This window comes from Lepidochelys kempii, chromosome 8, assembly GCF_965140265.1.
Source record: "Lepidochelys kempii isolate rLepKem1 chromosome 8, rLepKem1.hap2, whole genome shotgun sequence".
NCBI lineage: Eukaryota > Metazoa > Chordata > Testudines > Cheloniidae > Lepidochelys > Lepidochelys kempii.
The window spans coordinates 97,477,066-97,500,580 of record NC_133263.1 but is presented as its reverse complement, the minus strand read 5'-3'; the positions used below and the strand labels follow the sequence as shown (position 1 = coordinate 97,500,580).

The following is a 23,515-nucleotide window of genomic DNA, read 5'->3' as shown; positions in this document are numbered from 1 at the left end:
TGGGGGAGGGGGGGGGAGAACGACAAGACTACTGTAAGGTGGGTTGCGGTACTGCTACCCTTACTTCTGCACTGCTGCTGGTGGCAGCGCTGCCTTCAGAGCTGGGCAGCTGGAGAGCAGTGGCTGCGGGGCGGGAGTCCAGCTCTGAAGGCAGAGCCACCACCAGCAGCAGCACAGAAGTAAGGATAGCAGGGTATGATATTGACATGCTTACTCCTGCGCTGCTGCCTGCTGATCTGGGCCCTCAGTCAGCAGCTCCTGCTCTCCGGCCACCCAGTTCTGAAGGTAGCGCAGAAGTAAGGGTGGCAATACCATGACCCCCCCGCCCCCAATAACCTTGCAACCCCCCTGAAATTCCCTTTTGGGTCAGGGCCCCCAATTTGAGAAATGCTGGTCTCCCCCATAAAATCTGTATAGTACACGATAAAAACACACAAAAGATCAGACTTCACAGGAGACCAGATTTCAGGGTCCATGACGTGTTTTTCATGGCCGTGAATTTGGTAGGGCCGTAATTATAAAACTGCTATAAATCTTACAAAATATGCCATGTATCAGTGGAAAAGTTATGATTTGCTAAATATGACAATCATGTTTATATGTAATGAATCCAACATACCTTGAGGCCTCTTTCATACCGTCGTGCTTTGCCACTCTCATCTGCCTCCTTCGCATTAGAGATTGCTGCCTTATAGTTAGCGATTCTGTCCTCTATCATCTGTTGCAATTCACTGGAAACAGCAGGAGATGTGCTCTCCAAAAAAAAAAAAAAAAAGGGGGGGGGGGGGGGAAAAGAAGGCACATTATTTACTTTCCCAAACTACACATGCTTCACCTTACCACTGAAAAGTAAGTATATCCCTTCTGTACAAAGTAACACACGCACACAGACTGGGCTCAGGAATCAAGACAGCAGGGATGAAATGGAAAATTTCTCTGAAACAGAAGGGCACTTGTACTGCACTAATGTTTCCTGGATCCATCTCTGGGCTTCCTATCAAAGGAGCAATAGAGAGAATTGGGTGGAGTAGTTTAGGAAACTTACAGCCACAGGGTTACTGGAGACTGGGTGGTTAGAACTAAATGAGGGAGAACAGTGATGCCTCTCAGACATCATGTGCCCAGGTGGGCTGGGTGTTATTTTGGGGAGGGAATGTTTGTTTTCTTCACCATGTTAACTTTACACCTTTCCAGGATTCTCACAACTTGGCTTCAATACAAGATCTCCTCTGTCTACCTCCTCTTGTAAGCTGGAAAGTCTGCAGTCTGAGACTTGCCCAGTGAAACAAGCAACAAAAGTAAACACTTACCATTCACTACTTATAAGCACTGTGTTGTCAAATTGACCTGTCAGCTGGCTCCTGATGTAATTATTGCCATTATCTCTACACAGACCTACTCTTGCCCTATTTATTAATGTGCACAATGCACGGAAGTCCTGAAATCTGTATTGTATGACAACAGAAGAAAAGCAACAACTGAACAAAGAACGTGCCTGGATAGACAAATTCAATAGAGAAACAGATTCTGAAATTCTACATAACTCAGCACCACTGACAGCCTGCTTAGGAGAGGCCTCAGGATTAAAACAGCAACAGCTACTGCAGGTTAGGATTCAGATGCACTGATAAAAAGGTTCGGCATGGGGCAGAGGGGCAAAAAACATTGGGATGGTAGATAGTTGGGATGCTGGAGATCAGGACTGAGGTTTCTGTCCAGGGTGTACAGTAGAGCCCTGCAACCTGAACTGCACCCAACGGACCCAACTATGGAGTATCAGGTCCAGGTAGGGTGGGAAAACAAACAGAACCTCTTGGTGTGGAACAGGCACAGGGCTAGTAGTCACCATCTCGCTGCTTATTTGACTATAGGATATTACAGGCCATGTGAGGGAGACAGTATGGTCTAGTGGACAGAGCTCTCAACTGAGACTCAGGAGACCTGTTTGCCATTCCCAGCTCTGCCCCGGCCTGCTGGGTGATCTTGGGCAAGTCATTTCCCCTCTCTGTGCCATCTGTAAAATGATAGTCATACTGACCTCCATTGTAAAGCACTCCGAGATCTACTAATGAAGAGCACTATCCTTGCAACAAAGCCCGTTGCCAACTGTGCCCACATATCTATTCAGGGGACACCATCATAGGGCCTAATCACATCAGCCACACTATCAGAGGCTCATTCACCTGCACATCTACCAATGTGATATATGCCATCATGTGCCAGCAATGCCCCTCTGCCATGTACATTGGACAAACTGGACAGTCTCTACGTAAAAGAATAAATGGACACAAATCAGATGTCAAGAATTATAACATTCATAAACCAAAAAGAAAAGGAGTACTTGTGGCACTTTAGAGACTAACCAATTTATTTGAGCATAAGCTTTCGCGAGCTACAGCTCTCACGAAAGCTTATGCTCAAATAAATTGGTTAGTCTCTAAGGTGCCACAAGTACTCCTTTACTTTTTGCGAATACAGACTAACACGGCTGTTACTCTGAAACCATTCGTAAACCAGTCAGAGAACACTTCAATCTCTCTGGACACACTATTTCTGATCTCAAAGTGACTATCCTTCAACAAAAAAACTTCGAAAACAGACTCTAACGAGAGACTGCTGAATTGGAATTAATTTGCAAATTGGATACAACTAACTTAGGCTTGAACAGAGACTGGGAGTGGTTGAGTCATTACTATTTCCCCTTGTTTATTCCTCCTCTCCTCCTCTTCCCCCCCCCCCCCTCAGAGGTTCTTGTTAACTCCTGGAAATGGCCCACCTTGATTATCACTTCAAAAGGTTTTCTCTCCCCCGACCCCACTCTCCTGCTGGTAATAGCTCATCTTAAGTGATCACTGTCCTTACAATGTATATTTTTTCATGGTCTATGTGTATATATAAAATCTCCTCACTGTACTTTCCACTTTATGCATCCAATGAAGTGAGCTGTAGTTCACGAAAGCTCATGCTCAAATAAATTGGTTAGTCTCTAAGGTGCCACAAGTCCTCCTTTTCTTGTTGCGAATACAGACTAACACGGCTGCTGCTCTGAAACCTATATAAGAACTAGGTCTTACTACTATTATGCGTAGTGCAGCATAGCAGAACTGCTTGCAGTTTCAAGACTCATAACAAGAATGCTACAAAGGGGATTAAGGAGCAATAGCAGAGCTGTAAGCTGTACAACGGAAGTCTGCACACATCACCCTAAGAACAACGCAAGATGAAATCTAACTATATCAATATAGTGTCAGCTCCCACCAGGAAACATACAGATGTACAAAATAAGACAGAATATAAAGTAAGCTTGTCATCTTATAAATTGCATAATGAGAATGAATCAGTGGAACTCCAAGTCAACCACACATCTCTTTCTTACCTCTGCCTGCATTTCAGGTTGCTGCTGTATTACTGGTGGAGCTGCTAGCACCTCCATCGCTACCGTTTCATTCTCACCACTTCCTGTTTCGTCTTGCTTGCCCAGAACCTCCTGCAACTCTGCCTACAGCAAGAATCAGTGAGGTGGTTACTGTAAAGCATGCTCTGCTTTCGGCACCACGTGAACAGATATTGCAGGAACTAAAGCACCTCCCCACTGCCAGAGTGAAAAGAATGATTCAGGTCCTGAAGCCTTTTACCCAAGGCAATGTTTCAGTGTAGCTTATCTACCAATTTGTGTCAAGGGTAACACACTTCCATGGGACACTGACAAGTGATAATCAACAGGGGTGAGAAAGCTGGTCTAGAGAAAGCATGTACCTCCTGGCTCCAGAACCTAGAGTTAAACCTCAAACAGTCTTTGATGTCCCTGAACTTCTCCTGCCTTACCTAATTTCAATTTGTTTTGCAGCTGCTTCCACATACTCTGGTTCTGGCCATGAGTGGAAATGCTCAGGCACAATATGAAGGCAATTCCTGGGGAAGCTCACAGTCCAACATACAGTGCTACGGTCTCTTACACAACCCTTTTGTTGGGTAGTTCTCTGTTTGAGAACTGAAGAACATGCAGTAGCTAAGAGAAGGATCTTTTTTCGGCAGTTGTCTAAATCCCATCTTCAAACCTACAAATAGTCACCCTTCACTAATGACCGTAATAAGTGTAGTTGAGTGCCCCCTCCATACAATCCAGTCACACACAACACAAAAATCATTTTAGCTCAATGATACGGTTATTAGGCCCTGGCCACACTCAGAGCAAGTGTCCTAGCCATAACTAAGTAGAATGATTGCTAAAAGGCTTTCAGCCATGTTTTCCTAACTCACATGGACTGTGATTTTCCTCTCCCCCACACCTCCTCCAAGAACCATATTCACACATACACACAAACACACACATTTGTAGTCAGGTACTGGTCTCATCTTGGTATGGACAGGGTCCAACCATTCAAAAATGTTTAAATCAGCTGTAAGTTTTCCATGTCTTAATTTCCCTTTAAAAAGTTGAGAGGCTTTGTTGCTCACAGAATTTACTCCGTGATAGTCTGAATTCCACTGGCAGAAAGTACATACCAAAAGGTCCGTATCCTCCTCCAAACCTTCATCCTCCTCCTTCTCCTCCTCTTCATTCAGGTCCTTCATGCACTCCGCAGCCATCTTTTCAATATGATCCATGGGCAGAGGGGCTGGAGAAGGCAACCAAGAAGAGACAAGCCATGAGGATCTAGCATACTGTTGGACGGTGCAAACCTAAATTATGAGCATACTGTTTGGAAACTAACTGAGAGTTCACTTGTCACTTCTCCCTTTCAACTATAGGCCGTGTTTGTTTCTAATCAGCAAGACAGTAAAGCTGGTGAAGTAATTCCCAGGCCTTTTTTGGCTGAAGCCCCACCACTTGCAATTGATCAGTGCCTTCTGCTCCACCTCCTTTGTCCTGTCACTCCACCTCCTGGTACATTTTCTGTCTATTACTTTCTTTTCCTCTCTCTGTTCTATGCTTCTTCCTTTTTTCCCTTTCTGTGTATTTCCCTGGTTTTGATTTATTTTGTTGTCTCTGCTCTCTTCCTCTGGTCCAGCCACCTCTGCTCCACTTGACCACATATTCTCCCTCCTCTGTTGCATTTTCACCACATTGTGTTGCAAATTGTCTGAAGGAAAATGTGCTGTTTAGTGCCACCTATAGAAATATGTGGGTGAGGGGGATGAGGGAGAGAACATGCAATCTAAAGCTCCCCACAGCAGATCAGGAGTTCAGGCATACAACTTGATAATTCTGTAGCTTTGACAACTGGCAGGAATTTCAGTTACACATGAGAGAGCTTTTCTTTTTCTTTTAAGAGTAAATTGAATCATGGAGACTATTATTGTCAACAGTACTTATGGTCAAAAGGAATTTTATTTCTAGAGAATTTAGTCTTCCTCCACAAGAACAACAGGTCTGTGTACCCTGAAATGTGCCTCTACTCTACTTCCCTTGTTATATCTAGTGCATTTTTCTTGCCCAGTTGTGTTTAATAACATTCTCCAGAGGATAGCGAACATGCAGATTTCCACAGGGACAGGCAGAAGTTTGTATGCTAGAAATTGCAACCTGACCAGATTCTCTCCTTGCTCCATAAAACACATGCTCACCCTCTGTGCTCTCATTTGCACTACAGAAACAGATTCAAACTATTCATTTTCCTTGTCCCCTTGTCAAATAACGGCCTCTGCAACCCAGAGTCAGTAGGAAGTAAAAGAGAGGCAAGGTGGGTGAGGTAATATCTTTTATTGGACCAACTTCTATTGGTGAAAGACACATGCTTTCACCACAGAAGTTGGTCCAATAAAAAAAGATATAATCTCACCCACCTTGTCTTTCTAGTATCCTGGGACCAGCATGGCTAAAACAACACTGCAAATGGAGGTAAAAGTACATTTTAAAACTTTTCCTAAGCATTTAAAATATTGGAAACAGCCAGATTTACAACTATGAAGGAGCAAGGTATAAAATACTCAGGTAAGACAACTTGAGATGCCTGGCTCCTACCTCACGCTTGTTATACCCTGGTGTAACTCCATTTACTCCTGACTTACACCCACATGGGACATAACAGAATCAAGCCTTACATAAGAATATGACAGGTTTCAGAGTAACAGCCGTGTTAGTCTGTATTCGCAAAAAGAAAAGGAGTACTTGTGGCACCTTACAGACTAACCAATTTATTAGAGCATAAGCTTTTGTGAGCTACACAACAGGTTGAAGCAAATACTCACCAACAACCACATACCACACAACAGAACCACTAACCCAGGAACTTATCCTTGCAACAAAGCCCGTTGCCAATTGTGCCCACATATCTATTCAGGGGACACCATCACAGGGCCTAATAACATCAGCCACACTATCAGAGGCTCGTTCACCTGCACATCCACCAATGTGATATATGCCATCATGTGCCAGCAGTGCCCCTCTGCCACGTACATTGGTCAAACTGGACAGTCTCTACGTAAAAGAATAAATGGACACAAATCAGATGTCAAGAATTATAACATTCATAAACCAGTCGGAGAACACTTCAATCTCTCTGGTCACGCAATCACAGACATGAAGGTCGCTATCTTAAAACAAAAAAACTTCAAATCCAGACTCCAGCGAGAAACTGCTGAATTGGAATTCATTTGCAAATTGGATACTATTAATTTAGGCTTAAATAGAGACTTGGAGTGGCTAAGTCATTATGCAAGGTAGCCTGTTTCCTCTTGTTTTTTCCTACCCCCCCCCACCCCCCAGATGTTCTGGTTTAACTTGGATTTAAACTTGAAGAGTGGTCAGTTTGGATGAGCTATTACCAGCAGGAGAGTTAGTTTGTGTGTGTATGGGGGTGGGGGGGATGTGAGAAAACCTGGATTTGTGCAGGAAATAGCCCAACTTGATTGTCATGCACATTGTGTAAAGAGTTGTCACTTTGGATGGGCTATCACCAGCAGGAGAGTGAATTTGTGTGGGGGGGTGGAGGGTGAGAAAACCTGGATTTGTGCTGGAAATGGCCCACCTGATGATCACTTTAGATAAGCTATTACCAGCAGGACAGTGGGGTGGGAGGAGGTATTGGTTCATATTCTCTGTGTATATATAAAGTCTGCTGCAGTTTCCACGATATGCATCTGATGAAGTGAGCTGTAGCTCACGAAAGCTTATGCTCTAATAAATTGGTTAGTCTGTAAGGTGCCACAAGTACTCCTTTTCTTTATAAGAATATGAGTTGCTTAGAGCAACTTGTAACTTAAAACAAATGAAACTAGCTGCTGCCACTTGAACGTGCACCCTTAACTGTACTTATTAAGCCACAGGTTTCAGAAGCTATGCCTCCAGTGCAGAGTTGACTTAACCAAGCTTGAGTGAGAGCAGCCACACCAAGAAATAATGCGTGAGCTGCACAGTAATTGTTTTACTAGTTGACGTGTTGTGCTAACTGGAGTTGTGTTCCATATTTCTTGATGGGCCAGCCAACTTGAGTTAAAAGCATCACCACACTCCAGTTAAGGGTTTTTGTACATGGATGGGACTTGAGTTAGGTGTAACACTGGCATTATAACTCAAGTTAACTCTGCAGTGAAGACAAACTCTTAGTAGCCTTCATGCAACATGATCCCCTCTCGGCTCATGATGCACGAAGTATCTATACCATAGATCCTCAACATTACACTTCCTAATACATTCACCTTCAAACATTTCTCTATTTATATTTTCTTCCAAATACTGAAATATTTTTACTATTTGTATTGCAGTAGAACCTGATGGCCCCAACTGAGATCAGGACCTCATTGTGCTAGGTGCTGTTCATAAACAAAGCAAGAAACAATCACTACAGAGAGTTTACTGAGTAAATAGACCAGAGACAAAGTGTGGGGAAAAGGAATAAATTCAATTTTATAGGTGAAGAACTGAGTCACAGAGAGTTTTAGGCCCAATCATGCAAAAAGAACCACATAGGTGACCCCTGCACACAGGTGTAGAACATTTAAATCAATGTGTCTTTGAGCAATTTCAGGGGTCCACTTGGGACCTCAGTGACTAGGCCAAGATCACCAGAATTCCGTGGCAGAGTGCGGAACTGAACCTAAATCTCGAGTCCTAGTTCACTTCTTTACCCAAAAGATCATCTGTCTTCTCTGTTTAAACTGTGCACATATTAATCAATTCCAGGCAGCTCTCATCTGCAGAGAATAGATAAAACCACCAGAGTCCAGCAGGAGAACTGAAAAAATAATAATTCACTACTAACCCAATACCAGATACACAATGAGCAACACAAACCTTTTGCTTGCTACCAAAGCGAAAAGTGTGGACAACACCTCAGAACAATAAACAGATTTTGTTTGTTTCTTTAAGATTGACAAAGAATCTTTGCCACCAGACAGGCTTTCCCCTTCAGCTTCGTAGCACTAACAGATGGTCCCATAATTCATAGCATACAAAATAAGTGCTGCAAACCAAAACATGCTGCCATTGGGGAAGGCTTCCCCTCTTCAATCCATAGGAGTGCCAAAAGCCAAGCTGAATATTGGAATTTAGATCTGTCACACAAGTCAGAGAATGTTGCCCCTTATTCCCCCTCTGCCTACCCAAGATGCTACTGTTCTGATCATCTTCCTCTCCTATTGTCTGAGGAAGTTCTCTTCTTCTCATCTCCTCACTGGCCACTGGTCCCCTCCTCTTCTACTTCTGTTTAAGCTTCCAATTCTAATTCTCTTCTTGAAAACTCTACCCAACTCCTCCCCTACTTAACCCTCTGATCTCACCTCCACCTATGCTCATTCTGCCATCTGTCCAACCATCTCTCCTAATTGCTCCATTTTGTATTCTATGTTCATTCCCAAATATGTGCCTTCTTCCCCACCACCGCCTACATCCTGTTTAAACTAGACTTATTCTTCCTCCTGCACAGACATGGGTCAGATTCTGCCCTCAGTTATACAAGTGAAAATAACAGTAGGATTTCACCTATAGCCTTAATTCCAGAAAAACAGGGATGCAATGCTCAAGCAATGCCACTGCTGACAAATGTGCTGCTCACACCTGAGGAAAACATTTGACACCTTCAATGGGCATAACGAATACTGACTCATAAAACCTTACAGAGATGATGAGGATTAACCTTCATTCTACAGATGGGGAAAAGTGAAAAAAAAATGTTAAGTGACTTCATGAGCTCCAAAGAAAGAGTCTGTGTCAGAGATGGAAGCAGAGCTCAGAAGTTCCTGGTTCCCAGACTTATTCTCAAACAACCAGACCTTACCTATACGTTATACAGGCAGTAGTGACAAAAAGATAAAAATTAAAACCCAGTGTGGCTGAAAGTACCCACAGGAAACTCACAGAGAGAAACAGTGGATCTGATGACACAAAGGGCATCTATCTCCTCATACGCAGATCTAGAACACATTCCCTTAGTCTCATGGTATTATCAGGATTACTGATGAAGACCTTTATTTAATGCTTTCTAAAAGTCATTAGTTATAAGAGCTAGAAAGGAGAAGTCAGTTATAGGATTCTTTAATTCAATCGACAGGATTTTTTATTTGATGGCCAGTTTTTTAAAAAAAATATACAATTGTACTTTGATACAACAGAATTTCTATTAAAAGTAAGATTTAAAAAGGGAACAGGCTGAAGAAACAGCTGCATTAGCTTATTTCAAATACTTTAAAATCTTCTGCATTTATTACTCTTAAAGGGTAACTATTATCTTGAAATCTAGTCAGTATCAAAATGAATTAAATTTAGTTTCAGGTACTACACACTTGCCTCTGAGTCTTCCTACCAATTACTATTGTGATTTTACAATCACATTTTCCTGTGTATTTATAAATTTTCCTCTCCTTTGTTGTTGTGTGAAAGTACCACACAAACAGCATAGGAAAACAACAGTACAAGAAACAATTAAACGGATTATACACAAATGCTGTCAAATACACCAAGTAAACAAACTCACAAGTTTCCAGACTTCATTTAAAGGACAGAAAGGCCCATTTTAATAATCTAGTCTAACCTCCTGCATAACACATTGCAAAGAATTTTACCCAGTAATTCCTACATCATGTCAATAACTTCTCGCTGAGCTACAGCATACTTTCTAGAAAGAACCCAGTCTTGATGTAAAGATTGCAAGTGATTGACAGTCCACCACACCTCTTGGTAATTATCCTGTTCCCTCACTGTTAAAAAAAACTGCACCTTATTTCCAGTCTCAGTTTGTATAGCTTCAACTTCCAGCCACTTGATCTTGGTATGCCTTTGTATGCTAAATTAAAGAGCCCTCTACTCTCAAAAATCTTCTCTCTATGTAAGTGACACACCCTATGCCCCATGTTCACCATTTTTATATGATTATGATATATTCTGTATAAGGTATGCCTTGTGAGGTATCATTTGAAAACTCAATCTGCTGATTATTATTTTCTGGTTGAAATGTGTGTAACACTGCATGTAAAATTATGAGATTTTGCTATATAATTGTTAGTGAAATATGTTGTAGTTCTGGGTAACACCCACAAACCAATTTCTCAGAGACAAAGAAACACCAGCATGCCAGCAAGGTGCTAAAGGGCCATTACCTGCTTAACTGGCTATTCACCAGCAGGGGAGAAGGTATAAACAAGAAATTTACTTTTCATCCCAGAGACCGTTGGAATCCCAGGTATACAGGGATCTGTTTGTCTATACACTGCCATGGGGTAATCCTCAGAGAGGAGGAGGATATAAAAATAAGGAGACAGTGACCTCCACATCACGCCTCTCTTCCTCTCACCTCTCTGCCCATGGCATCAACAAATATCTGAAAAACGCTGAACTGGCGGAAGGGTCCCTAGCTGAAAGGAAATCCTACACGTATATTCTTACAATGTATGGTGAGAGAGACATTTTGCTTTTACGTTCATTTAGGTATTAGCTTGTGGTTTTATCTTTTTATTTCTTTTGTAACCAATTCTGCTTTTATGCCATATCACTTCAAATCTATCTTTTTCCAGTTAATAAACTTGTTTTACTGTTTTATCTAAACCAGCGTGCTTGGATTGAAGTGTTTGGGAATCTCTACTTAGGATGACATGGTTGCTGCATAATCATTACCCAGTGTTGGAATGATGTACTTACTGTGAGCTTACACTGTCCAGAAAAATACTGAGCAGTGCAAGACACACATTTCTGGGGAACAAAGCTGGGGCTAAGACTGTGAGGGTGTGGCCCTGTATGTAATTCATGGATGGCTGGGAGAGCATTCATGTATTCAGCTGGGAGTGATTTTACATACTAAAGGCTGTGTGAGCAGGTTCAGGAGTGGCTCTTCTGACTGCAAAGCAGTGTAAAAGGCACCCCGGCTAGAGAACTAAGGGGACACAGCTGTTCAACAGTCCAGATTGTACACTGGGGAATGTCACAGAAGGTATTTAAATACCATGATCAAGTCACCTCTTAATATTCTCTTTGAGCATCTCAGGGGCGTGCCCAGGAATTTAAATACTTTTGGAGGGGCAGGTTAAACACACACAAATGAAAGGTTCGTGTGACCCTACCTCCCATTTCTTGGGACACCTCTGGCAGGGACACCCTGGAGCAAGGAGGAAGCAGCTCCCTCTCCAGCAGTACTCTCTGTGTTCCTGCAGCCTGGGCAGGGAGGAAGCAGCAGGGCAGCTGGTTGCAGGGTCCTCCCCCAACTCCTACAGCTGCAGCCTGCTGGTTCTCTTTCCCTGCTTCTGGAGTCCCAGTGCTGCTGCCTGCTTTACAGACACCTGCTGAGGTGAGTCAGGGGCTGAAGGCAGAGGCAACATGTGGGACTCCAACAGCAGGGAAGGAGAAGCAGCAAGCTGTAGCTGTAAGGATAGGGAGAGGAGGAGCTCAGCCGGCAGCCAAACCCCCTGCTGCTTCCTCCCTCTCTGGGCTGCAGGAATACATGCAGATTTTTGTGGGGGCCAGTGCCCCTGCTTCCCCCCATTGTGCACACTCCGACTACATTTTAAATCCTTCACTGTAAAGCAGACAATACAGAAAAATATTTCTCTAATCTCTGAGTTACATAGTAATCTTAGGTGTTACAAGTAACAACCGTAGGGGAAAAAAAATCCAGAAGGAAGTATGATTTGTAAAATCATGTCCCTTTTATTTACATAAATAACACAGCTCTTCAGGCAGCAAGAACCAGGAGCAATGACTTACTTTTCCGTTTGGGGTTTGACTTCCCTTCTGTCACCTTCTCTCCTGTGATAGCAGCAAGCTCCGCTTCTAGATCCTCATCACCACCACCATCCTCTATATCCAGCAACATTGCTTCAGGATTGAAATCTACAAAGAGCCCCAGCTGGAACCAAAGGAAAATATTCTAGTAAGAACAGAGAAGTCACTCAATCACATCATATCACCTGGGTTATTTAAACATCTCAGTGCATTCTGAATTCAAAGGTAACGTGGGTTCTGGCTAGGAGTTTTTAACCACAATCCCCTGTAATTTTGGCTAGTTATATAACACAGACAAGATATACACATAACTGAAACCAGATACACCTCTTTTGAGAAGCAGACAATGAATCCCCTCTCAGACCTTGTCAAGGTTCCTTCCCCACTCTCAACTTTAGGGTACAGATGTGGGGACCTGCATGAAAGACCCCCTAAGCTTATTCTTACCAGCTTAGGTTAAAAACTTCCCCAAGGTACAAACTTTCCTTGTCCTTGAACCATATACTGCCACCACCAAGCGTTTTAAACAAAGAACAGGGAAAAAGCCCACTTAGAGACATCTTCTTCCCAAAATATCCCCCCAAGCCCTACACCCCCTTTCCCGGAGAAGGCTTGATAAGAATCCTCACCAAATTGTACAGGTGAACACAGACCCAAACCCTTGGATCTTAAGAACAATGAAAAAGCAATTAGGTTCTTAAAAGAAGAATTTTAATTAAAGAAAAGGTAAAAGAATCACCTCTGTAAAATCAGGATGGTAAATACCTTACAGGGTAATCAGATTCAAAACATAGAGAATCCCTCTAGGCCAAACTTAAATTACAAAAAGATACAAAAACAGGAATATACATTCCATCCAACACAGCTTATTTTACCAGCCATTAAACAAAAGGAAATCTAACTCATTTCTAGCTAGATTACTTACTAACTTTACAGGAGTTGTAAGTCTGCATTCCTGATCTGTTCCTGGCAAAAGCATCCCAGACAGACAGACAAACCCTTTGTCCCCCTCCTCCAGATTTGAAAGTATCTTGTTCTCTCATTGGTCATTTTGGGTCAGGTGCCAGCTAGGTTACCTTAGCTTCTTAACCCTTTACAGGTGAAAGGGTTTTGCCTCTGGTCAGGAGGAATTTTATAGCACTGTATACAGAAAGGTGTTTACCCTTCCCTTTATATTTATTTACGACAGGCCTGCACTTAATCAACCTGAATCCTTATAAATAGGTCTAACTGGTATTTGAACTAACAAGGTAAAAGAAATTTTCTGCTTAGCAAGTCTTAACAGAAGCTATGAAATATATTTGATTAAATATTGAAAAATATTTCTCCTCATATTACCCAGGTATTCTAAACTTGGGCACAGCTAAGATTTCATCTTGAACTTTCATACATATCCACACATTTCACCTCAAAAGGTCCCATATCACTTTGTAAACTATATACACAAAGGAATCATTTCATCCACTGACGTGCAGCCACCTCTGGTGTAGAATCAGCAACAGTTTAACACTGTACTGCACCAATACACAGCTGTTTAGAACAGGAAGCAAATACTATTATAGGCAACAGAAACTACAGGTTGAATTGAGTAGGAAGATTATTATATAAATTAGCATTTGACTAAAACACTGGGGTAAACTCCCCTACTGTTGCAAAAAGTGCCAAAGGACTTTAACAAACAAGGGTGAGGACTTCTGTTTTCTCTATCTAAAAGATGGAACCTCCATAAGTACAGTAATCCAGGACACTGCAACACTTATCCAGTACTGACTCCGAAATGTCAACCACTGAAATACCAAATGTTTCCCATCATAGTGTTGTCCCGCAGAACTTAGAAGAGTTGACGAGTCACAGCCCAAAATGATAAGGACAAAAAAAGATTTACTGTTGCTTAGCTTTTACCTAAAACTACATAAAGAAATTCTACTGTAAACAAAAATAATGCTGCACAATCCAAAGTGCAGCCTTCTTGAAGAATGTATCATTATATGTGATGCATAAACAATGAAGCGTATCATTTGTTTCTATGACTTTTATAGATACAGAAAAATGTATTACTTTGATAAGGTGAAAGAGGTAATATCTTTTATTCAACCAAGACGACAATCATAGGCCTCGTATATATAAGTTAGGTTGAGATAAGCAGTCTTATGTTGACCTATTAGCACGTTTACATGTGTAAACATGTGTTTAAAGTGTCCTGTTATGCCGACATAGTAACCCCAGTTCTCTGAGTGGTGTTAAACCAAAGTCGATGCAAGTTAAGCCGGCAATCAAAAACTGGCATATTACATCACTTGCGCATGTTCACACAATGCTCCTTCTGTCGGCAGAGCGTGTCTACTATTGGTGTTCTAGCATCGAAAGTGAGAGCAGTGCACTGTGGGCCCGCCAACCACTAGTTGTGGGAAGGCGGAGTGGATCATAGTGCATCATGGATGCGGGCTCAACGTCCCATGATGCAGTTTTTTCTGTCCCAGCATTCCATGGGCTTCCAACTACATTTTGCAGCATTTTTCAACAGCCTCTGTTTACTGTGCACACACCATCCCCGTTTGAAAGGATGGATCTTCCACTGCTCTCTACAGTTGTAGTCACTGTTATGAACAAATTGCAGCTGGTCATGTAGAATATCATGAGCAGCCAATCTGAACAGGAATCTCAGAGTTGTCTGACCTGCTGTGTACCATGGAAAGAAACAATACCAGATTATTTTTGGTATTCATGAAGCAACGGAATACAGTGGACCATCACTTTTGGGTGCAGAAAACAAGCATTAAGTGGTGGGATCACATCTTTATGCAGGTCTAGGATGACGAGCAGTGACAGCAGAACTTTTGGAGGCAGAAGCCACCTTCCTGGAACTGTGTGCGGAGCTCGACCCAGCAATGCGGTGCAAGGACACCAAAATGAGAGCTGCCCTCTCGGTGGAGAAGAGTGTGGCAATCACTGTGTGGAAGTCAGTGACTCCAGACTGCTACCAGTTAGTCACAAATCAGTATGGAGTCGGGAAGTTCACCGTTGGGGCTGCATTAACATAAGTTTACAAGGCCCTTAATCGCCTTCTGCTACAAAGGACTGTGACTCTTGGCAATGTGCGTGAAATATTGGATGGCTTTGCAGCCATGGGATTCCCTAACTGTGGAGGGGCAACAGATGGAATGCATACTCCCATTTTGGCACTGGACCACCTTGCAATGGAGTACATCAATAGAAAGGGGTATTTCTCTATGGTACTGAAGGTGTTCCACTGACATGAACGCAGGGTGGTCCGGGAAGTGCATGATGCATGTATTTTCAGGAACACTGGTCTGTACAGAAAGCTGCAAGCAGAGACTTTCTTTCCAGACCAGAAGATTCCAGTGGAGGATGTTGAAATGCCCATAGTGATCCTGGGAGACCCAGCACGCCCCTTATTCCCTTGGCTCATGAAGCCTTGCACAGGAAACCTGGATAGCAGCAAGGTGTATCCATAGGGCTCTTGGTAGAGGAGGTGGGTTTGTCGCCAATGATAGCGTCCAGCTCCTTATAGAAGTGGTAGGTCTTTGGCACGACACCAGAGCAATAGTTGGCCTCCTTGCCTTCTGGTATGCCTGCCTCAGCTCCTTTATGTTTTCACGGCACTGATGTGTGTCCCTTATCCAACAAGCCACGAGAAATCTGATTGTAGGTATCAAAGTTCCTACAGCTGGAGCAGAGCTGGGTCCTCCTCTCCCCATAGTGCCAGCAGATCCAACAGCTCAGGTGTGCTCCAAGTGGGAGAGCACTTGCTGCGTGGAGGTGCCATGGTCAGCTGGGAGGATGCGATGTGAGCTCTCCATGCAGAGCAAACAGGAAGTAGAATTTCAAAAATTCCTGGACCTTCAAAGAGGGAGGAGCAGATGCCTGTGTACTTGGGTGCAGGGCAGCGGAGTTCAAACTGCTGAACAGAGCATTCAGAATTGGCATTATTGTGGGACACCTCCTGGAGGCCATTGACAGTGTCATAACAAAGCGTGGTGTCTACACTGATATTTTGTCAATATAACTTTTCCACAAAAACCTCTCGTCAAGGTGGTTTTATTTTGTTGGCAACGCAGGAGAGTTTTGTCGGCAGAAGGAGCACTGCAGTGCGTACATCTCCACTATTTTGTCGGCAAAACTGTGTAGTGCAGACAAGGCCCTAGAGCAGAGGCTCTCAAACTGTGGTCCGCAGACCACTGGCTCCATTCAGGTGGTCCATGTAGTTCCCTCTAAGGTGCGCGCCTGGGTGGCCGCACGAGAGAATGAAGGGCCACACATCTAATTAGCGTGGGTGCCTGGACCCTGGAGAAGATGCACATGTAAGGTGAGGTGGTGCCCTTGGGGGGAATGGGGTAGGTGGAAGTGGGATGAGAAGAGGGGGTGGGGGGAATTTGGACGTGCAGGGCTGCGATGGCCAGAGAAAGAAGTGACCTTCCCCAGCTCCAGGGCTGTGGCTGCAGTGGTGGGGAGAGATCCCCCTCTTTCCCAGCCCCAGGTTGGGAGCTGCCATTGCAGGGGAGAGACCCCCCCCCCTTCCTAGCCCCAGCTTAGGGGCTGCTGTGGCAGGGGAGAGAGGGTACATCTATCGCATTAGAAAGGTCAGACTACTGATATTAAAATATGAGTTGTGTGCTTTTATTTGTAGAACAAAAAAAGCTAATTATTATTAAGGTTTTTTTTTTATATAGCGCTTTTATCCAACGCGCTTTACAATAGTTAGCTAATGGTACAAACAACATTCAGAAAGATCATTAAGTGGTCTGCAGAGACCCTCAGCAATTTTCAAGTGGTCCGCGAAAAAGAAAGTTTGAGAACCACTGCCCTAGAGGATGAAGCACAAGATTGAATGCCCATATTTACTAATCCTGTCTCTACCTCTGATTCACTGCATGTTGCTGGAAAAGTAATCTTACCTCTCAATGCTTCAGTTTCTCCCCTTCCCCCCATACCATTCCCACCACCTGTAAAATGGGGATAATGCTGCTTCCCACCGCTCAAGGAAGCGGGAGGAGATTAGCAAATGTTTATACAGTGCTTTGAAGATGCAAAGCTCTATATAATATTATGTACCTTTTACAAATGGGTAAACTGAGGCCAAAGTGTATGTGATTTGCCCACTGTCCCATAGCAAGTTAGTTGTGAAGCCAGCAATGGAATCTAGGGGTATATCTACACAGCAATTAAACACCCCCTGCTAGCCCAGGTCAGCTGACTGGGGCTCAGGGCTGTAAAACTGTGGTGTACACATTCAGGCATGGGCTGGAGCCCGAGCTCTAGGACCCTGCGAGGGGGGAGGTTCCATGAGCCCAAATGTCTCCACCACAATTTTACAGCCCATTAGCTGCTCATTTACTGACACAAGCCAGTGGGGGGGGGGGGGTGTTTAATTGCTGCGTACACACACCCTAGGAGTTCTGGCTCCAACTTCCTTGTTGTGTGCAGTAAACCACACTTCTGTTGAAGTCAATGAATATCAAACAACTGCTTTAAATAGGAAGGAAGGAAAAGAGGGGAGACAAGGACGGGACTGAACCAGGAAGAAATGCAGCGAGCACACTGTAAAGCACAAATGAGCTCTACAGAACATGCTCATTTATGGCTGGAAAAGACACTGGAGAAGATATTGTAGGAAACAATCTTACATTTGCCACGACATGAACTGGATGATTTAAATATGCTTTTCCTATTTTTGATCCTATAGGACTGATCAGGTCCTTTGATTTACTGGTTATCCATTTACATTTTATTTCTTTTAAATCTTCTTTGCTTCTTTTGATCTTTGTATTTTTTCTTTGTCCAAATGAAATAAATAAAATGCATATATTTTAATTTAGACATTGAAACTCTATTGCTAAAGTAATGGTAGCATTACGAATACACTGACACGCACATAGCGAGAAAAGACATAAGTATTGCTAACGTGGTGGGGAAAAGCACCTAATCTCAGCTCCTATGCACTTAGCGCTCTGATTCCAACTAATCCGAATTCATTTAGGAATGGACGGAGAATTGATCAGCCGTACCATTTTTTCTCTACTAAAAATACATTAGTTCCTGTTCCAGTAACCCCCCATTTTCGCTATTTTCTCCAGTCCAGTCTACCTTTCAAGTGTAGACAAACCAAAGCCAAGGTCTCCCAGTTTTGCCTTGATACTCGCTGTTTTCCTATTTCATCTCCACATTTGCTTCCCCTCTCCTGAGTACAACTCAAGCTTCTTTTCATTTTCAAAGCCTTCATAATTTCATTCCCTGCCTGTGTCTCACTACTCATTTCTGGATGCACCCCTTCTTAGAAAGGATACTCTCCTGACTCCGCACTTTGGCTTCTTCTTTGTACTTCTGACATCGTCACACTATCTCCAAAGTTTGCACAGTTCAACAAAGCCAAGCATTCCTAAAATTATAACTATAACTATCCCACAAAGATTAAAATTTCCTCACAGCACAATCCACTTATCACATATAGTTACTCAAATGTACATGGACCTGCTGTAAACAGCCGCAGACAAACACCTATGTGGACTCAATACCCCTGGATAGAAGTCATAAATACAACAGTGGAGCACAGACAATGCCAGTCCACAAACAACCACAGAACAGAGGGAACTAAGTTAAAACTACTTGTCTAAGTAGTGGCAGGATTTACTCTTCTCCAAGAGGATCATCCAGTGCCACTAAGACAGTCATTAACCATTCTGATTTTCACAGGTCTGTACTTGATAGATGTTATAAAAATTTTGAATGTTAGCTTGAGCAGGACCGTATTATAATCAGGTTGCAAGGCAAAGTTCACAATGTTGTGACAGGATGAACTTGGTCTTGTGGCAAGTCTGTATTTTTAATGCCTTAATCAGCATGGTATATGGATGTCAGTCTCTGCTACTAGAAGATAAACTAACTAGGGTGGGGAAAGCAGAGGACAACTAATTGTATAGAAAGGTTTGTAGGATGCCCTGCAACTCTGGAATCATGTTAGCCCAAGGAAGAATCACAAAGCAGGACCCCAAGTGTGCAAGCTTTTAACCAGACTATAGTGTGAGAAAGGAGGTTTCTATACCTGCTTTGCAGCAGCAGCTCCCTGGCCCTTTGCCTGGGGACTTTTCCTGGGTCTTCTCCCAAGCATGTCGGCTCATGAATCTCAAACAACTCTACCTTTAATGGACACAAAAAGAACCCCACATATACATAGGTTAAGACATTGACATCCAGCTGAGATACATGACAGAAGCCTATAAGCCAACCTAACCCAGTTGGAAAGCTGGGCACAGCAGCCTGTAGCCCCACAGGTTACAGCTCCACACCAAAGACTCCACCCTGTAAGCACCCCCCAAGGTCACTATACCCAACCCCGTAACCCCCCTCCCCAGATTACTATATCCACTCCACAGATCAAGGACACCAGTCTGTAACCACCAACCCAGGGTTACTATACCCACCTGCCCAGACCAGGTTACCACCCTGTAATCCCCACACCAGGGATACTACACCCACCCTGCAGACCAGGGACACCACCCTGTAACACCCTGCAAATTACTAAACCCCTCCCAAGATCTGGAGTCGGGCACAGGAGCCTGTCCCGCCTCCCTCCGAGTTCTCCCCCCCTTCCCCCGAGCCGGGTACAGGAACCTGTCCCCTCTCGCCCCAGGTTCTCCCCACCCCCACCCCTGAGCCAGGTACAGGAACCTGTCCCCTCTCGCCCCCGGTTCTCCCCACCCCCACCCCTGAGCCGGGTACAGGAACCTGTCCCCTCTCGCCCCCGGTTCTCCCCACCCCCACCCCTGAGCCGGGTACAGGAACCTGTCCCCTCTCGCCCCCGGTTCTCCCCACCCCCACCCCTGAGCCGGGTACAGGAACCTGTCCCTCCCCCACCCCGAGCCTGGTTCAGGAACCTGTCTCCCCCGAGCCGGGCACAGGAACCCCTCGCCCCCGGGCTCTCCCCCCGCCCCCGGAGCCGGGCACAGGAACCCCTCGCCCCCGGGCTCTCCCCCCGCCCCCGGAGCCGGGCACAGGAACCCCCCGCCCCCGGGTTCACCCCCCGCCCCGGGCACAGGAACCCCTCGCCCCCGGGCTCTCCCCCCGCCCCCGGAGCCGGGCACAGGAACCCCTCGCCCCCGGGCTCTCCCCCCGCCCCCGGAGCCGGGCACAGGAACCCCTCGCCCCCGGGCTCTCCCCCCGCCCCCGGAGCCGGGCACAGGAACCCCTCGCCCCCGGGTTCACCCCCCGCCCCCGGAGCCGGGCACAGGAACCCCTCGCCCCCGGGCTCTCCCCCCGCCCCCGGAGCCGGGCACAGGAACCCCTCGCCCCCGGGTTCACCCCCCGCCCCCGGAGCCGGGCACAGGAACCCCTCGCCCCCGGGCTCTCCCCCCGCCCCCGGGCACAGGAACCCCTCGCCCCCGGGCTCTCCCCCCGCCCCCCGAGCCGGGCACAGGAACCCCTCGCCCCCGGGCTCTCCCCCCGCCCCCCGAGCCGGGCACAGGAACCCCCCGCCCCCGGGCTCTCCCCCCGCCCCCGGAGCCGGGCACAGGAACCCCTCGCCCCCGGGTTCACCCCCCGCCCCCCGAGCCGGGCACAGGAACCCCCCGCCCCCGGGCTCTCCCCCCGCCCCCGGAGCCGGGCACAGGAACCCCTCGCCCCCGGGCTCTCCCCCCGCCCCCGGAGCCGGGCACAGGAACCCCTCGCCCCCGGGTTCACCCCCCGCCCCCCGGAGCCGGGCACAGGAACCCCTCGCCCCCGGGTTCACCCCCCGCCCCCCGAGCCGGGCACAGGAACCCCTCGCCCCCGGGTTCACCCCCCGCCCCCCGAGCCGGGCACAGGAACCCCTCGCCCCCGGGCTCTCCCCCCGCCCCCGGGCTCTCCCCCCGCCCCCGGAGCCGGGCACAGGAACCCCTCGCCCCCGGGCTCTCCCCCCGCCCCCGGAGCCGGGCACAGGAACCCCCCGCCCCCGGAGCCGGGCACAGGAACCCCTCGCCCCCGGGTTCACCCCCCGCCCCCGGAGCCGGGCACAGGAACCCCCCGCCCCCGGGCTCTCCCCCCGCCCCCCGAGCCGGGCACAGGAACCCCCCGCCCCCGGAGCCGGGCACAGGAACCCCTCGCCCCCGGGCTCTCCCCTCGCCCCCCGGAGCCGGGCACAGGAACCCCTCGCCCCCGGGCTCTCCCCTCGCCCCCCGGAGCCGGGCACAGGAACCCCTCGCCCCCGGGCTCTCCCCCCGCCCCCCGAGCCGGGCACAGGAACCCCCCGCCCCCGGAGCCGGGCACAGGAACCCCTCGCCCCCGGGCTCTCCCCCCGCCCCCCGAGCCGGGCACAGGAACCCCTCGCCCCCGGGCTCTCCCCCCGCCCCCGGAGCCGGGCACAGGAACCTGTCCCCCCGGGGGCCCTCCCCGGAAGCCGTTCCCAGGAGCCGGCCTCCCGCGCGAGTTCCTTCCCCGCTCCCAGACCTGGAGCCCGGCACCGCGGCTAGCGCTCCCTGTCAGGGCAAGGTGGGGGCCGGGTGGAGACAAGCAGCGGGCAACGCCATGTAAATAACCGACTCCCTCCCCCGCGACGCGGGGCAACGGGGCCTGTGCCGGCTGCGGGGAGGGGACAGAGGCGACACCCGGCCTCCGCCTCCGCACACGGCGTGACGCGACTGGCCTACCCTGCCCAGCCCCAGCGCCCAGGAGACCCTCAGGAGGCGCGCGCCCGCCCCCACTCCGCCAGAGGACGCGGCTCCGAGCTCAACGCACGCGCAGGCGCAAAGCTGAAGGGGCTGGGGCCAGGAATGAGAGAGGGGCGGGGTTACGAGAAAGGGGCGGAGCAGAGATGGGGAGGGCCATAAGGAGGGGTCAGGCGGGGTGGAGGTTTAGAGGGGCCATAGTCTTGCAATATGGTCCCGGAGTGAAGTTTGGAGGAGTGGATCCAGTACAGGGAGAGCGGTAAGTGGCTAGGTAGAACCAAACCCAGGCTCCTGAACACTGGTTCAGGGGCAGAGGGAAGCGTAGAGCAAAGAACAGGGCCTAGATAACCACTAGGATGCCCAGGGGAGGGATAGTTATTTATTGCCATAGTTTAGCCTGAGACAGTTAGTTGCCCTTAGAACTATTTTCCAGTCTTTGCCAGCAAGTCCCAGTCATACCTTTTGCAGCAGATGACAGTTCCCTGCAGTTAAAGTCATGGTCAGCTAGCAACTATACTAGTTTTCTTAAGCAAGTACGTATGGATTTGGTGCCTGATAGACACCCAAGCTTAACATTGGCCTAAAGGTCACTGAACCAGGGACAGCACCTCTGTTTGTAAAGGGCAAAGCAGACAGTCAGTGATCCACAGACACTGGTCCTGTGTATGCCTTGGATTCTCTATCCCACCCCCCCACCCCCTGTTTTGTTTTTTTTTTAAATTAAAGCTGTTTCTAGCATTTGATTGTGAAGATAGTTCACACCTCAAAGCTATTTTTTTTTCAGACTCTAGAAAATTCAGTGTCTACTTGGCCTTCCAACTGTGAACTATCATTCTTACTAAACTGGGAGGAGTGGTAGATACACTGGAGGGCAGGGATAGGATACAGAGGGACCTAGACAAACTGGAGGATTGGGCCAAAAGAAATCTGATGAGGTTCAATAAGGATAAGTGCAGGGTCCTGCACTTAGGACGGAAGAACCCAATGCACAGCTACAGACTAGGGACCGAATGGTTAAGCAGCAGTTCTGCGGAAAAGGACCTAGGGGTGACAGTGGACGAGAAGCTGGATATGAGTCAGCAGTGTGCCCTTGTTGCCAAGAAGGCCAATGGCATTTTGGGATGTATAAGTAGGGGCATAGCGAGCAGATCGATGGACGTGATCGTCCCCCTCTATTCGACATTGGTGAGGCCTCATCTGGAGTACTGTGTCCAGTTTTGGGCCCCACACTACAAGAAGGATGTGGATAAATTGGAAAGAGTCCAGCGAAGGGCAACAAAAATGATTAGGGGTCTGGAACACATGAGTTATGAGGAGAGGCTGAGGGAACTGGGATTGTTTAGTCTGCGGAAGAGAAGAATGAGAGGGGATTTGATAGCTGCTTTCAACTACCTGAGAGGTGGTTCCAAAGAGGATGGTTCTAGACTATTCTCAGTGGTGGAAGAGGACAGGACAAGGAGTAATGGTCTCAAGTTGCAGTGGGGGAGGTTTAGGTTGGATATTAGGAAAAACTTTTTCACTAGGAGGGTGGTGAAGCACTGGAATGCGTTGCCTAGGGAGGTGGTGGAATCTCCTTCCTTAGAAGTTTTTAAGGTCAGGCTTGACAAAGCCCTGGCTGGGATGATTTAATTGGGGATGGGCCCTGCTTTTGAGCAGGGGGTTGGACTAGATGACCTCCTGAGGTCCCTTCCAACCCTGATATTCTATG

General features: G+C 47.0%; 1 protein-coding gene across 14 annotated transcripts in view; it reads right to left on the bottom strand.

Moving 5' to 3' along the window:
- Positions 1–21,885, bottom strand: part of CC2D1B (coiled-coil and C2 domain containing 1B) — a 133,763-nt gene extending 111,878 nt beyond the window's left edge. For 10 of the 14 annotated variants that reach the window (XR_012160487.1, XR_012160481.1, XR_012160483.1 and 7 more), the window contains exons 1-6: positions 21,790–21,885; positions 19,212–19,306; positions 12,134–12,275; positions 4,507–4,619; positions 3,377–3,499; positions 620–754 (exon numbers count right to left, since the gene is read on the bottom strand). Coding sequence is in view for 7 of the 14 variants with exons in the window: in XM_073357706.1 (XP_073213807.1) it covers positions 620–754; positions 3,377–3,499; positions 4,507–4,619; positions 12,134–12,275; positions 19,212–19,277 (579 nt within the window). In the remaining 7 variants the exon portion in view is untranslated. The other 4 variants (XM_073357710.1, XM_073357707.1, XM_073357713.1 and 1 more) reach the window with 4 other exon arrangements.
- Positions 21,886–23,515: the final 1,630 nt, after the last annotated feature.